The sequence below is a fragment of the Clinocottus analis genome, unplaced genomic scaffold (genome assembly GCF_023055335.1).
Source record: "Clinocottus analis isolate CAN_PGR_092001 unplaced genomic scaffold, fCliAna1.0.p SCAF_21, whole genome shotgun sequence".
Taxonomy (NCBI): Eukaryota; Metazoa; Chordata; class Actinopteri; order Perciformes; family Cottidae; genus Clinocottus; species Clinocottus analis.
The window spans coordinates 8,845,076-8,859,370 of record NW_027175943.1 but is presented as its reverse complement, the minus strand read 5'-3'; the positions used below and the strand labels follow the sequence as shown (position 1 = coordinate 8,859,370).

Sequence of the window (14,295 nt, the reverse complement as noted above, 5' to 3'; positions counted from 1 at the left end):
ATGTTTATTTTTTTAAGTTGTATAATTTCACCCCTCCCCCCCCCCACACACACACACACACACAATTTCGTCGGCGGTGCTGATGATTCTCGAGCAATCGTCTTCATCCCATTCGAATGTTCTCTGCAGGAAGACCAAGCTCAAGGGGGTGGCGGCTTCCCGTCCAATCTGGATGAGCACATGCTGGCTGCGAGTGAAGCAGATGAGGGCCCCGAGAGAGGACCAATCCCAGGGTTGGTGGCCAACGGTCTCAACCAGAGCTGCACCAGCCTGGGCAGCAGCAGCGGCAGCAGTGACACGGGCCGAGGGACCCACCAGACACGTAAGCACTCGTTCTGGAGCGCCGGCATATGACGGGAGAGGAAGAAAAGGGGGCCCGACGAGGTTTGCTGGCCGCTGAAGTTCTTTTTTAAAGTTTTTTTTTTTTTGTTTGTCTCTGTCTGCAGATCCAACTCCTGGACGAGCATGCAGGGGTCCAGACTCTGAGCAAGGCTCCTTGCTTCATGCTTCCTCCTCGAGCATTTACCAGAACTGTGCACTGGAGGTCAATGAACGGCACTGTTCTGTACTGCTGTGCTTGCTACTCCAATACCTACATGGCAGTAACCAGTTGGACACGTTTCCTTGCTGACAGGTGCTGATGTCCAGCTGCTCCCAGTGCCGCTCTTGTGAGGCCCTGGTGTACGATGAGGAGATCATGGCAGGCTGGACAGCTGATGACTCCAACCTGAATACCAACTGTCCCTTCTGTCACACAGCCTTTCTTCCCCTATTGCACATCGAGTTTCACGACTTGCGAACTATGACCGGGTAAGAATCTGTTGTCACTTCTCCCGTGTACCTAACATAACGTAATATAAAGATGAGTTACAAAACGAGGAAAATACAAACTTGCTGAAAAACGTTCCCTCTTAGGTTCTACGTCAATCCCAGTGCCTCAGGAGACAGTGTCCACAGCACCGCTACCCAGCCCACAGCCAGCAGCTCAGCTGACATTAAGACCCCAGACCTTATGTCTTTCGCTGAAGAGGAACCACGGGAGACTCCGGACAACCTGCCTGGTGCACATAAGAGGTACAAGCCGAACAAAATCAGTCTGACACTGCATGTGAAAAGCCATTGTGACATTGCAACTATATGAACCTCGAGTGAAATACTTAGTTGTGGCAGAACCGGATCCTGAGTCCTCTTTGCCTGTTGTGTTTCCAGTCTGATTCCAGAGCCAGTGCAGTCAGACCCCTTGGGACTTCTGGAGCACCAGGCAGCGGGGAAGCCGCGAAGCTGCAGCGGGACGTCACTGACGCGAAGCAACAGTGTCGGTGGCCCGCTGCAGAGCCTGGACTACTCCCAGAGACCCGGACATGGCGTCTCCACCACCAGCCTGCCCTGCAGCCTGCAAGCGGTGTCGGTCAGTCCCCCTTACTGTCACAAGCGAACCCTAGTGTTATGTGTGTAGATATTGCCAAAATCGCCATAGCTGTACGCAGTGAAAATGATTAGTGTGTGTGTGTGTGTGTGTGTGTGTGTGTGTTTGTCAGGATGGCATGGGGACCAAAAGGCCAAACCCCAAGCCTGTGTCTGTACCGTACCTCAGCCCCTTGGTGCTGCGCAAGGAGCTGGAGACCCTGTTGGAGAACGAGGGAGATCAGGTAAAAGTTCTCACACACACACACACACACACACACACACACATGATCCTGTAGTCTGTTTTATCAAAAACGTTTGGCACACAGCCGCTGAGCTACTCTGCCATGTCCGAACAGGTGATCTACACCCACAAGTTCCTCAGCCAGCACCCCATCATCTTCTGGAACCTGGTCTGGTATTTCCGTCGCCTGGACCTTCCCACTCACATACCTGGCCTCATCCTCACCTCTGAACACTGCAACAATGGAGTAAAGGTAAAAGAGTAAATTACAAACAATGATAGATGGCCCCTTAAGTCTGAGTCGTCAAACTCACCCGGTCCTCAACAAGTCAAGATTGTTGAGACGTTTACTTTGTGGTCTCTTTGGCCGTAATGTAACTAAAGGTTTTTATCTTTTCAGCTGCCCCTGACGTCTCTGTCCCAGGACAGTAAACAGGTCTACGTCCAGCTGCTGTGGGACAACATCAATCTACACCAGGAACATGGAGAGCCCCTATACCTGCTCTGGAGGACCTTGTGTGAGTGTGCACTCAGACACACATTAGGCTGAAGTGTCATCGTTGTAGAGGTCGACATCCAACATTTTACACGTTTAACGCCACTATGTGAAGATTCGTTATGTGATGGCTGGATTCTTTTATTTATTTGTAGAAACCATCTACACCACTAGGTGGAGACAAAGACAGGTCTTTGCTACGTCACAGTGGAAGTTTGCGTGTATTAGTCGCAAATAGAGCTAAATATGAATGTTTCACAAGGGGCATGATGTAGTCATTCTACCTTCCTGCATTACAATGTCACTTTTGGCCACAAGACTTGAGGCTCCCTTAATGGAAAGGACAGAATAGCAGTCTTTCTGATGTGTATGTGTTGTTTTCCAGTGGAGAAGAAGGGGATGCTGGCTCCCACTGACCACCAGGAGATTCGTACCCTCCTCAACACGATTGTTCACAACATCCAGACCAACGACGTCTACGGGCCCATCATCCTGTTGATACGAGAGATCAAACGCCGCCCAGAGGGCACCAAAAGGCAGAGGTCCGTCTTTGTCCTTAGACATTGAGCTTTTCTTGAAGCACTTTTGACTTCTTTTTGGTAGTTTGAGATTTTGCTTCATGTTGTGAATGTTATTGAAAACACCTCGCCTCATTTCTGTGTCCCTTATTTTCTCAGGAGTATCTATAGAGAAATATTGTTCCTTTCACTGGTGGCGTTGGGGAAGGAGAACATCGACGTGGGTAAGTCAAATGAACCAGTGACACCATCTGAAGGTTGTTATCATATTCGTCATTTTGATGCCTTTCAATGATTGCGAGGCGCGTCAGCATTTTTTTTACTTGCGAAACTCTACCAACTATCCTTAATAAATAAATAAATAAATAAATAAATAGATACATTTAAATTGAAATCAGCAACAGTGTTATGTCTCCTCTTTTCTGACTCGTTAACCCCCCCACCTCTCCCTCTCCTGCCTATCTGCAGAGGCCTTCGACAGGGAGTACCGCCTGGCTTACGACGAACTGAGCGCCGAGCAGCTCAAGTCCTTGCACCGCATCGATGAACCGCCTGGCCCCAACGTCCAGTGGTGCCTCAAATGCTTCGGGACCCCAGTCATCTGACCGCACACCCGCGACAAAGAGGGAAAATCTGCCGAGTGCGACAGCAGGCCGGAAAGGACGGGTGGCGGGCCGGAGTGTGAGCACAAAATGATTTTGTATTTAAACGCCTCCAATCGCCCAAACATGGTACTTCTTCTTGCCCTTGTCTTGGAAGATGCCCATAGTCTACTTCTTTTTTTTTTTTTACAACCGTATGATGCTTTTTTTTCAAGCAGCTACTTTACAGGAGGGACTGTTTCTGTAAATGGCTTCGAGAGCTGCAGTGCATTTTTTGGGACTAGTCGAGGTGTGCTTCTTTAGAGCTGGTGTATAGAATGATAAATCACTGTACAGAATATATCAACTGCCCCTGCGTGTGTGTTTGTGTGTGTGTTTGTGTGTTCCCTGTATTGTAGCCTTTTGCCCACGTTGCCTAAATCTGTCCCAACTGTCTCCCCATTAGATCAGTCCAAGTTGTTTGTGACTGTGTAAGTCCTCTGACTCTTTGCTTGTGCACTTTCTGAAAAAAATATCACGAAAAAACTTTTTGTACATAATGTTTACTTCCGGGGAGGGGGGCGGGGTCTGGAAACAGGGTTTGCCTCGATGCCTTGACTGTTTGCGTGATCCGAGTCTTAATGAATGTTGAAGTTTGTCATTGAAATGTACAGGTTCAGAGCTCACCGTCTGTGTAAATATGCATCGGAAGCACACGTGTCAACGGGAGAGGACTGAGGACAATCACTAATTATCGATGACTAAAACCGATTCTGCAACATTCCAGATGCCTTGCAATCAAGACAGGTCTTAACAAAGTATTATTGATCTCTACAGCAACAGATTTAAATCAGCCCATTGGAGGAAAAGATTATAAAACGAACGCACCGATGGGACACTACCCAAAGCCACACTTTATAACAAAGACGCATGTTCTCTTAAGGGACAGACGGCTTGGTGACCAAGCGTTCAATCCAACCTGTGTTTTTAATATCTGCACCTTTTTAGCAATAATATACTTTACTCATTCAGCTAATATGCCTTATTGTAATGTTGAATTAGAACTGTAACTCACATCTAGTGGGGCTACTCCTTAATCCAGCATAGAATGAACCAGGATATATATATTTTTTAATTGGGTATACTATTTGCAGACAAGATTGCTATTATGGTTTACACAGAGTAGCTTTTGGATGTCAGAGCTTTATGCTCAGTACGGCTGACACTGTTAAGAAAGGAACAATCTTCCAACACGACATTCCACTGAATGCGAACGCCGCATGGAGGAGAGAGCAGAGTGCTGTGATGAACTGCTGGGGAGTGGGTGCAGATGGTCCTGTTGTAGACTTGGGAGACTGACTTTGTACAGAAGCGATGCTATTGTGAAATATTAACTTTGCGCTGTATCAATAAAAACCTGACCTTAACCCAAGGTGAGGATAAGATGAGACCACATGAAAACACAAACAAACGTAACATACAGTAGTTTCTGCTCCAAAATAAAAATTCTCACTTATTTATTTTTGTATCATTGACATTTGGATTGCAGATCAAGTGTAACTTAGCATTTTTATGACTAACAACCTTCCCTTCGCCTTTTAATCCGTCTTAAGGGATCCCTTCCTGTACTGATTTTGTAAATCTGACCTCCGTATGGCAGAGGATGTACAGAAGAGACTGTTCTTTAACAATAGATTACGAGACCTCTTACCGTCCTGTGGAAAGGAATTGAATGTCTACACTTATGTGAGCTGCAATAAACGAGTTTATGAACTGATTGAAAACTGAATGTGTTTTTTTGCCTCTATTCCAATACGTATTTGTATTGTTCAGTGTGTCAGAAGCTCCAGTGACTCATGTTATTTTGCCTGTATTGAAACCTTTGACGGGTGGGTTTTAGTTATTTTTTTTAAATTTTCAATCCCTTAGGATCCCCACAAGGGGAAATGTATTCTCTTCATTTTAACCCATCCTAAGGAGAGGTGGGGACCAGGGAGCAACTAGGGGGTTCAGTGTCTTGCTTAAGGACACTTCGACAAGCAAACTATGGGGAGACCAGGGATCGAACCGGCTACCTTGAAGTTTCAAGACGACCACTCTCCCCATGCACTACTTTCCTGATGCCTTTGATGTCCTTAGTCCTTTGAGGATTTTCTGGTAGATTTTCACTTACTACTATCATATCCTCCCAACACCACCTTTCCTTAGTGGCTTCTTCCATCACCTTGTCGTCCATCACTGGTCACACAACAGGATTCAATCACTGTCACTGCCTGTCGGACAGTCATCCGTCATCTCAAAGCTAAAAAAATCAACTTAATATTTCCCAGAATATCCCATGCTAGAGCGCTATAGATTTGCAAGGCACCTTTTATTTGGATATTCCCTAGAATAAGGCCAGCGTTTGTCTTCTGTCTTTTAAGTATGTGTAAGATGACGATGCGGAAGCCCTTGTTTGGTGTTGCGTTTGTGAGGCTGCTCTTCTGGAGTAATTGTGAGGTTCCAAAAATGCATTATGTAGTGTTTTTAAAAAGCAGGGCCCTATACTCACAGTGGGGACCATTTTTTATTTTTTTAAATAGTTGAATGCAATATAGCAATCTGGGAAGTGGTCATTTATTTTCCTAAATAATGGACTTGTCACATGCACTAAAACTAATCATTATTCTGTGTTATAACCAGGAATATTCAGGGATCAAACAAGGGGCCCTTTGTCCTATAGACAACTAAGCGTATCCTTCCGCCACGCAGAACACGTAGCACTCTGAACCTCACGAGTGACTCCAGCACGCGCATGAATATCCTAATTGACGCTGCGCCAACAGGTGTGTATAATTGGGAACCGGCTCAGGAGCAGCGCCACACGCGCGCTGAACCTCGAGAGGACGGGACGTCAAGATGCTGACGAGGCGGACGCGACACGGGGGGAAGTCCCAGAGCAAAGAGCAGCTGAGTCGGAACATGCGACAGAGCCGACTGGCTCTCTTCATTCAGCAGTTTGAGAAAGAAGGTTTCGCACTGACTGCAGGTCAAACGTCCGGTTTCACATCCTCTAGTCGTCCCCGACCGTGGTCCTAAACATGGCGACCTTTTTTGTTGCTGTCCTCCTCACAGGACAGGAGCGTATGAACGAGCTGGAAGCCAGAATGGAGAACACATTGGCGACGGTGGACAAGGTCTTCAAGGTGGAGATGATGAAGATGCCTCCTTCTCTTCAAAAAACGCGGATAGGAGATTTAATAAGCGGTGAGCTGTCAAGTCGGTTCTATTTATATATCATAATTTTAAATCGGATAAACTCGTCCACGGCCATTCCTGTCGCGTTTATTTTATCACCTTATCTGTTTTATTAGAGGAGGAAATCTCAGCAAGTGAGGTGTCAATTGCCATGAGGGTGAGTTGAGTCCCTTAAGTCGCTTCTGCGGCGATCAAGACGCGCCTTTTATTTATATATATATTTATGTGTGTATATTTAACGGTCATGATTATCACCTGTTGCAGAAGGAGTCCATTGAGATGCAGCAGCCCCTCAGGAGGGCGCACAGGAAAAGAGGTAAAACTACTTCAGAGTACTAGTGACAATGTATGTATCAAGTATCACAATGTATCAAGCCTTGTAATTCAACTTTTGTCATAACGGATATTTTCATTTAGTTAAATCAACAGATTCTTCACCGGGTCAGTCCAGCCCAGTCCAGAGGTCCTCATCCAAAACCGCTAAGGTATTATAGCGACTAAAGTTTGCACACATCAGGGCGATTAACTGGTTTTAACTTTGAATAATAACTTTATAATCGAACAAATGGCTTCTTGAGTTGTATCCAATCTGGGTTTGCTTCCTTTTTTTTCTTCTATATTCTAGGGAGGAAAAGGGACGAAAAAGACTAAAACATTACTCGGCAGTAACAGCGCTGGAAATCTCAGGTTCTTGGAGATTATGGTGTTGTAGTTCATTGCATTGTGGCAACAGAGTATGGAATATAACATATTTCTACAGGGGCTCCTCGACCACTGCCAAAAGAACTCAGAGCTTCCTAACCAAGACCCACGACCAGATCGTGAAGGCCAACCCTAAACTCAGGTGTGTTCCTGCCCTCCGTGGAGTGGGGAGTTATACAAATGTCTGAACTAAATGGATTTGTGGCTCGTGTGCTGTCCCCAGGTCTGTCGTCTCTGCTGGGCATCTGCACTGTTCTGTGGCAGGCTCTGCCAGCCACATCACTGTGACCACAGCACAGGGACAGGTACTAGTGGGCTTTTTGTATACATTTTGTCACTTGGCACCAGCTTTTGAGGAAGACTTGTAAGAGGAATTTCACTCAGATGTGTTTTATATCTGTTCTCTTCTCTCCCAGACAGTCTGCTTTTCTGAAGAGACGAAGAAGGATATTGACTTGGACGTGCTGGATGATGTGGCATGGTGCCAGATTCAGAAGCTTAAGGTAAGACTCATTCCTTTCTTTAAAAAAAAAATGTGACTAACGAGGGATTTGACACAAAGCTTTTTGGTTAAACATTTGATATTTGGGTTTTCAGAGTCTGGTGGATTACGTGTCGAGCCAAGGTCGCTGCCAGCGATGACTAAGGAACCACTGAACAGGCTTTCATCTAATATATAATATGTTAAACTTGTTTTTTTTATTAAATCTATATATGTCAGGTTTTTACAAATTCTATAATAAAGCTCTTTTGAATCATAGCATTGAGTTTAATTTGTGTGTAAATTTTAAGAGTGCTTATCACAAGTTTGAAAACCATTTATTGACTTTAATTCCAGCAGAGTTTATGTAGAAGGCACAAGCCTACACCTTTTCTATGGATTGGAGGGCATATAAAAATGAGATTTTGGCAAGAAACAGTCTGAAATAGTGTGTTGTTGGACATGGAACAACGGCAGTCGACCAAGAGGAGCTCTTTATTCTGAACATAAAGCCGTGCTGGATAGCGACGGCTGCTGGGAATGAAGCGTCTCCATCTCCACCTCCATGGGCTCCTCTCGCTGTGACTGGGTGGAGGGAGAGCTGGAGGGCGGTGCTGGTGAGCTGGTGGTAGCACGAGGTGCCGCATCAGTCTGCTCTGGGGCCATCCGGGGATAGAAGGGACCGACCAGCCAGTTGAGCGGTGTGTTATTAACCAGATAGTCCATGACGTTGTCTAGAGAATCTTTGATCTTGCCCAGCTGGACTTTGCTGCTGGTCAGCACACTGTCTGGCAGGTCTCCCAGCGTGTTGGCCTCGCGGAAGCTGACGTAGATGTGCGTGGCAGAGCGGCTGAGGGAGAGCGCCTCCTGCTGGATGTGGTTGGGGAGGCCCTGCAGGCTGGAGACCATGACCAGACAGGTGGTCTGGAGCTGCTGGGTGAGCGAATGTGCCAGGGTCAAGGTACGATACTCGATTACCTGAGAGGGGATGAAAGGCTATAAATAACCTGGCACGTTCTTCCATCTTCGCTACGTTATCTCATTGCATATGTGTGTCGGCCACCTCCCTACCTGTGCCTCGTGACCGTTCTCCTGGTTTGGACCGTTGGACCTCCACGCCACCAGGGAGTTAAGCTTATTATTTACCATCTGGTTAGCGCCGTCAATATTCTTTCTGCCATATTCAATCTACAAAGATGGAACATTTAAAAGGTTAATTTTTTTCGTCCATGAGCAGTGAAAGAAATGTACTTTAGGGCAGAATGTAAACTATTATTGAGCTTTCCGGTGTTGCTAGTATGTCTTTTACGTCCGTCCTATCATGTTAAAGACCAGACTTGTTGACTCTCATCTTTGTAAAACTTGCAGGAAGTTAGAATATTCATAGATAAAGATACCCACCAGGTCAACAGTAGAGTTGAGCTCTGAAATGAATTCCATGCTTCGCTGCTTGCCGTCCCTGACTCGGGCCACAGCCCGGGTGTAGGCCCGCCTGCGCAGCTTGGTGGAGAGGGAACCCAGGCGAACGTAGTAGCTTGGCTCTTTGTTGTCAAAGCCTTTCACAGTTTTTGCCTCCAGCTCTGTCGTAAGGGAGGGAACCATAAAACGACTCATTAAAAAATGAGGACACGCGACAGAGGCTTGGTTTGAGTTTGGTTGTTGTTCCCATGATTTTAAGATGTGAAACTACTCAGTGTTAACTTTTATGTGATGAGAGTGTCTGCTACGAATTGCTGCTGAGTTTTGCACTTTAAAGTATCTGCAGGGCTTAAATCATGACAAATGAAGTCATTCACCAGTCAATTCTTTAAAACGGATCTATTTCAACGAAAATAGTTTACAGGATTGTTTGCTATAAACTTCTGCACACCACCCTTAACTTTAAACAGCTCCTTTCATGGATGGAGGGGAAAAACCAGCCACTGATGTAAATGTTGAGGCGCATAATCACGCAAGTCCTGTTTTCCTGTGAGCTGGACTTAAATCCACCCCGTGACAACGTACTCCAGCTGCCTGTTAATAACTGACCTTTGATGCAGTTTATGACAGAAAAACAAGTATAATCTCACTGGCCTACCTTATTTGTATTTTTATTAGAATTTCAAGCCGAAACAGAAAGCTGCTTTTCTTTTCTTCTTTTTTTAAATACCAATAACAGAAGATATGTCTTTGGTTGCTTTTCACCACACCGGTAAAATGTCATGAGATTTGTGCGCTACACAAGATGACGGTCTAACCGATCATCTTTCCAACCGCTCACCCAGCTCGTCCTCCGTCAAAGGCAGGTACTGCTCCACCAGGCTCTCCGAGGTGCTGAGGGCCGTGTCCACGCCGCTGCTCACCAGCAGGGCCACTCTGCTTTCCAGCACTGTGCTGACACTGCCGACGACCACAGCCCTGGTCTTGTCCATCCCGCCCTGCACGGCCCCCCGGGTCCTGTCCACCACGCTGGTCAGAGTGTCTGAGACGGTGTCCCTGGCACCGGACACTGTCCCTGTCACAACATCCTTGGCGCTGGAGACGATCTGGGCAGGGACGAAATCCCGAGCAAATACATTTTTAAGTAACAGCGTATGAGTTCAAACAGCAGTTGGGAAAATAGGGCGACGGTCACGACTGCTGGAAATTAACTAGCACCAAGTCTCTGCTACGGAGTTGTGCAATTGGGCTTGATTATAACTGCTCTGACCTTTTGACACGTAACTGCGCGTGCTATTGATCAGCAATCTCGAACATACCTGCTCTGGTGGCTGGTGAAGCATCGGCAGGGTTTTCTCAATCTTGTCCAAACCTCTGCAGGCGAGGTCATTGGCAATGGCAACTGAAGGGGAAAAATCAGAAGATGTTAATAAATAAATGGGATCTGACGATACTATAGTGGATACATTATCCTTTGTTTAAGTGAAATAGTTGTGGATCAAGCTTTGGTAGCTTAAATCAGGATAATTGGGATTAAACTGAAAAATTGGGGGAGGGATGAAGATTAGTCCGACCTGAACTTCTCGTTTTTAGCTCTGTGTGACTCAGCTGGTCAGCACATGATTACACTCCTAGTTTCAGTTGATTCTGTTTCGACATCTGAATCCACTTTGAAGCGTCGCCTGCAGCCAGAGTAACAGGTTATCTCAAATTCACACGAAAGGGTTCTCACTCTGAGGCTCCAGCTTGTCGATGATGGGTGACGCAGTGGTGAGGGCCACGTGGGTGATGGTCCGGACCCCTTGCTCCGCCGCCTCGCACACGGTCCGGATGTAAGGGTGGGTGTCCTTGGTGTTGGAGTACACGCTGGACACCAGGCAGTAGGTGGAGCTCACCAGAGGAAGGCTGGTCACCCTCTCCACCACATTCTGTCAGGAAGCAACACGGAGAACAGGATGCTCAGACACACATTCACACAGCAACTGTGTTTCTATCAAAGTAGTAATAGACAACTGGACAATTTCAAATCCTTTAAACATGTAATAAATGGCCCTCTTATTCCTGACAGTCTGTCATTACTTTCTAGAGTATTTTCTTGACTTTCAAAAGGGCCCAAAGCAGCTTTTTCTCTCAGCACATTCCAACAAATATGATCAAAAATAAGCAAAATAATCTTTTTATTGAACTGAAGTCTTTGTGGCCAACTCACCTGATTTCCAATAACTGCAGCTGCTGCCATTTCTGCTGGGAGAAGAAAATACAACGACCTGTGGAGAGAGAAGACACGCCATGTGACGTCTCTACTCAAAAGAACTTTTTCTCAACAAGTCCACACGAGGACGTCACAGAAGACACAGGTGTATTACTTCCGTACAACAGTGGTTATTATAATATAATAATAGTCCCCGTGGTTTTTGTTACAGAGAACAAGTGGACTGCAGCTGTGACGCCGTTTACTAAGTAACTTAAAGAGACTCACCGGTAGGCGTTTTCAAACTGTGAAGGAGCCGACTGACACTGTGACGCTCCCGCAGCTGTATTTATGTTCCCTGTGTCATCGCGAGATGTGACGCGCAGCACGTTGACGTAAGCGCCGGTAACGTTTCTAGGGCAAAGGTAAAACGGGTAAAAGTTTAGTCGGGGAATTCCTCTCTGACCAGCAGCAGTCACGCGGACTCAAGCCGTGACACGCGCACGCGCGCGCGTACACGCACACAGGCAGCAGCAGTCTGATTTCAGAGCATTTCACAAGGCAGAGACATTTTTTTTAATTCATGTTTTGGGTCAAATGAGGATTATTATCTTTTGTTTTCATGTCTGGTTAAGTAGGTTGTAGGCCAGTATTTGAAAAGCATAAACTTTTACAATATTATTGACGAAAGTACATGACTTGGACCCGCATTCATTCTCCGTGTGCACTAGTTTACACGAATAGGCCACGGTGCGCTCAGGAACACATGCTTATTAATTCTCTTTTCCTAAAGACCAATTAGTGCATTCACTAATAACTGTGATATTTGAGATAACAGTTGTTTTGGCCACTTTGCAAAAAAAGGGCCCTGAGACAATGCTGAAGGTCTTCAGATGATAACTTGTTTTAGTGGTTTTGTGTTATCCGGACTAATTTGTAAAGAATGAAATGACCGTGAATCTGAAGCTCCGGGATTCGTTCCTGTGACTCACGAGCCCGGGAGACATTCCTCTGGTGTTCATTAAACTCCGCTTTGAGGACTTTGAGGCACAGGCTCTGATGTGCCTCATCATTTGGGCCCCATGTGGGCTAACTACCATTCCCATTTCAGGGCCCAAAGCCATGTGCTTTACATACCTCAGAGTCTTAGACAATGTGCATGGCTTTTAAAAAAACACACACTGGTTAGGATGATAGATGGCGATGGACAATCATAGATCAGATGGATTTTGTTTGAATTGGATCATGTATGTTCAAAGTGGATCATATTTTTCTGCCTTGAGAAATTCACATCATACAGTAGAGGTAAAGCTCCAAGTCCTGTGTTTTGAAAATCGTCCAAAACAGCCAGTGTATTTGATGTCAAGCTATTTATGGGAAACGTATATGATATTTTAAAATTAATGCAAGAAATGTGACCAACCTAACACCTCGCGTAATAGGTTTCACACTTAAGGGCCTGAATAATACCATACATCAGTGGTTTACCCACCGATGAACAGGTCTGGGTTTGCCAGTAGCTTATCAGAGCCAGATGTGTGACCCTGCTCTGACTTCCAGAGCACTTCACAATTTTTTTCTACGCACCAGTGGGCTCACTTCTACAAAGAATGTCTGTGTTATTAAAAATGTAAATTAAGTGTGAAGGCAGTTTCTTTCATACAACACATTTGGAAGCCAGATGAGGAAACATGGTCTCAGATCAGATCCTCCAGTTGGCTGACACATTGGATGCTGGAGATGAAACCGTCTGGGCCCATTTATCGGCCCCTGTATGACTCAATAGACCCCATATGAAAATGTTGGCTGCAGCAAACCACAGACTCTAATTTTATTAAATAAGATTTTGTCTGAAATAATGTCGGCAGAGGAACAGTTTAAGTTTATAGTATAATTTTCACACAGATATCACGTTGTAATGGACATTGATCTGCTCATATTTTATTGTCCACGTCATATTCTTTGAGTCACTTTGATCAGGCTTTATGTGATGTGTTGGCAAAGCAAAGTGCACCCAGTTGATCAAGAGCAATGACTCATTAGCATTGCATGATGCACTCTGCAATACTATAATTATATTTTAAATAGTGGAAAGGATTGCCTTTTAATGTCCAGTTTTAAGGGTTAGAAATCAACAGTTTTGATGCCGACATGGTAAATCAAAGAATAGCTATTTGTAATGGTTTTGAACAATACAGTTTCGTTGAGCAGCACGTCCATACACATGGCTGAGCTCTATTCACCACATTGCATGAATACATTTCAAAGTGACAAAGTCAGGGTTATTTTAGTTCACTGTCCTAACTTGACCTGTTGTAAATCAGTTCAAGTGAAAAAATAAAACCAATGCATTTTGAGTCTATCTGCTCCCAGGAAAGATAATTTCATAATGAAAAGATTTAATATTGGTATTAATTCTGTATTAGTTTTTTTTAAGACAGTTACGACTAATTTTGTGTGAGCAGAGTGGAAAAAGAACGCTGATACAGGCACTGAAATGCATTTAACTGTAGTTCCTTGATCTGCGTGGATAAGAAGATATCAACCATAAGCATAAGTCATTTTATTTCATTTGAAGAACCTTGATAAGTTGCGTAGTTAATAATCAAAAGTATAGTATCTTAAATAACAATGTATTATGTTATGACAGTAGCACTGCTGACCAAACCAATCATCTGTTCTTCGCCTATTCCTGTTTTATGAGCATGCTTTCTAGTATTTGCAGATTCAGGCCACTGGATGGCAGCAAAGTAAACAAAGTTCACAGCCTGTCTTCTGCATATTTTCCTTCCCATGTTCCATGTTTCACCCATTGTTCTAGTTCATTTATTTGCCTGCTGTTTCATATTGACGAGCATGAAAATATAAAGGAATTAAATAAATATTAGATACAACCATCCATTTTTTTTTGTATTTGGTAAAATGGGCACAATTCGGAATTCAGGAGTTTAATTGCTTTAATAAGGAGACCAAAAATTATGTGAGAGAGCAAATCCATTCTTTACAGACAAATTCAACAGAC

General features: G+C 44.8%; 3 protein-coding genes across 4 annotated transcripts in view; 2 read left to right on the top strand and 1 right to left on the bottom strand.

The window, feature by feature from the left end:
• The window catches only part of dennd4c (DENN/MADD domain containing 4C), a 28,744-nt gene extending 23,736 nt beyond the window's left edge, over positions 1-5,008 (top strand). For both annotated transcript variants that reach the window (XM_068587333.1, XM_068587332.1), the window contains exons 24-34: positions 130-322; positions 447-544; positions 635-810; positions 916-1,074; positions 1,210-1,408; positions 1,539-1,649; positions 1,764-1,901; positions 2,049-2,166; positions 2,530-2,686; positions 2,822-2,886; positions 3,131-5,008. In XM_068587333.1, the coding sequence (XP_068443434.1) occupies positions 130-322; positions 447-544; positions 635-810; positions 916-1,074; positions 1,210-1,408; positions 1,539-1,649; positions 1,764-1,901; positions 2,049-2,166; positions 2,530-2,686; positions 2,822-2,886; positions 3,131-3,267 (1,551 nt within the window). In that variant the 3' untranslated portion in view covers positions 3,268-5,008. The remainder of the gene's footprint in view (positions 1-129; positions 323-446; positions 545-634; positions 811-915; positions 1,075-1,209; positions 1,409-1,538; positions 1,650-1,763; positions 1,902-2,048; positions 2,167-2,529; positions 2,687-2,821; positions 2,887-3,130) is intronic.
• A 1,112-nt stretch (positions 5,009-6,120) lies between these two features.
• On the top strand, positions 6,121-7,942 carry cdca9 (cell division cycle associated 9). The gene is made up of 10 exons (XM_068588193.1): positions 6,121-6,253; positions 6,358-6,489; positions 6,597-6,637; positions 6,745-6,796; positions 6,898-6,965; positions 7,106-7,167; positions 7,241-7,324; positions 7,406-7,487; positions 7,599-7,685; positions 7,780-7,942. Exons 1-10 carry the CDS (start codon positions 6,142-6,144, stop codon positions 7,822-7,824), a joined length of 765 nt encoding a protein of 254 aa, XP_068444294.1. The 5' UTR covers positions 6,121-6,141; the 3' UTR covers positions 7,825-7,942.
• A 108-nt stretch (positions 7,943-8,050) lies between these two features.
• Positions 8,051-11,344, bottom strand: plin2 (perilipin 2). The gene is made up of 7 exons (XM_068587964.1): positions 11,292-11,344; positions 10,815-11,010; positions 10,402-10,484; positions 9,924-10,188; positions 9,065-9,243; positions 8,735-8,851; positions 8,051-8,641 (listed from the first exon to the last, which is right to left on the bottom strand). Exons 1-7 carry the CDS (start codon positions 11,319-11,321, stop codon positions 8,159-8,161), a joined length of 1,353 nt encoding a protein of 450 aa, XP_068444065.1. The 5' UTR covers positions 11,322-11,344; the 3' UTR covers positions 8,051-8,158.
• Between the last annotated feature and the right edge of the window lie 2,951 nt (positions 11,345-14,295).

Coding starts and splice junctions, on each gene's coding strand:
- cdca9 (XM_068588193.1), top strand. CDS start 6,142: ATGCTGACGAGGCGGACGCGACACGGGGGGAAGTCCCAGAGCAAAGAG. Junction 6,797..6,897: donor GAGGGCGCACAGGAAAAGAG/GTAAAACTACTT, acceptor ATTTTCATTTAG/TTAAATCAACAGATTCTTCA. Junction 7,488..7,598: donor TGACCACAGCACAGGGACAG/GTACTAGTGGGC, acceptor CTTCTCTCCCAG/ACAGTCTGCTTTTCTGAAGA.
- plin2 (XM_068587964.1), bottom strand. CDS start 11,321: ATGGCAGCAGCTGCAGTTATTGGAAATCAG. Junction 10,189..10,401: donor TTCACCAGCCACCAGAGCAG/GTATGTTCGAGA, acceptor GTCCCTGCCCAG/ATCGTCTCCAGCGCCAAGGA. Junction 8,852..9,064: donor TCAACTCTACTGTTGACCTG/GTGGGTATCTTT, acceptor CCATCTTTGTAG/ATTGAATATGGCAGAAAGAA.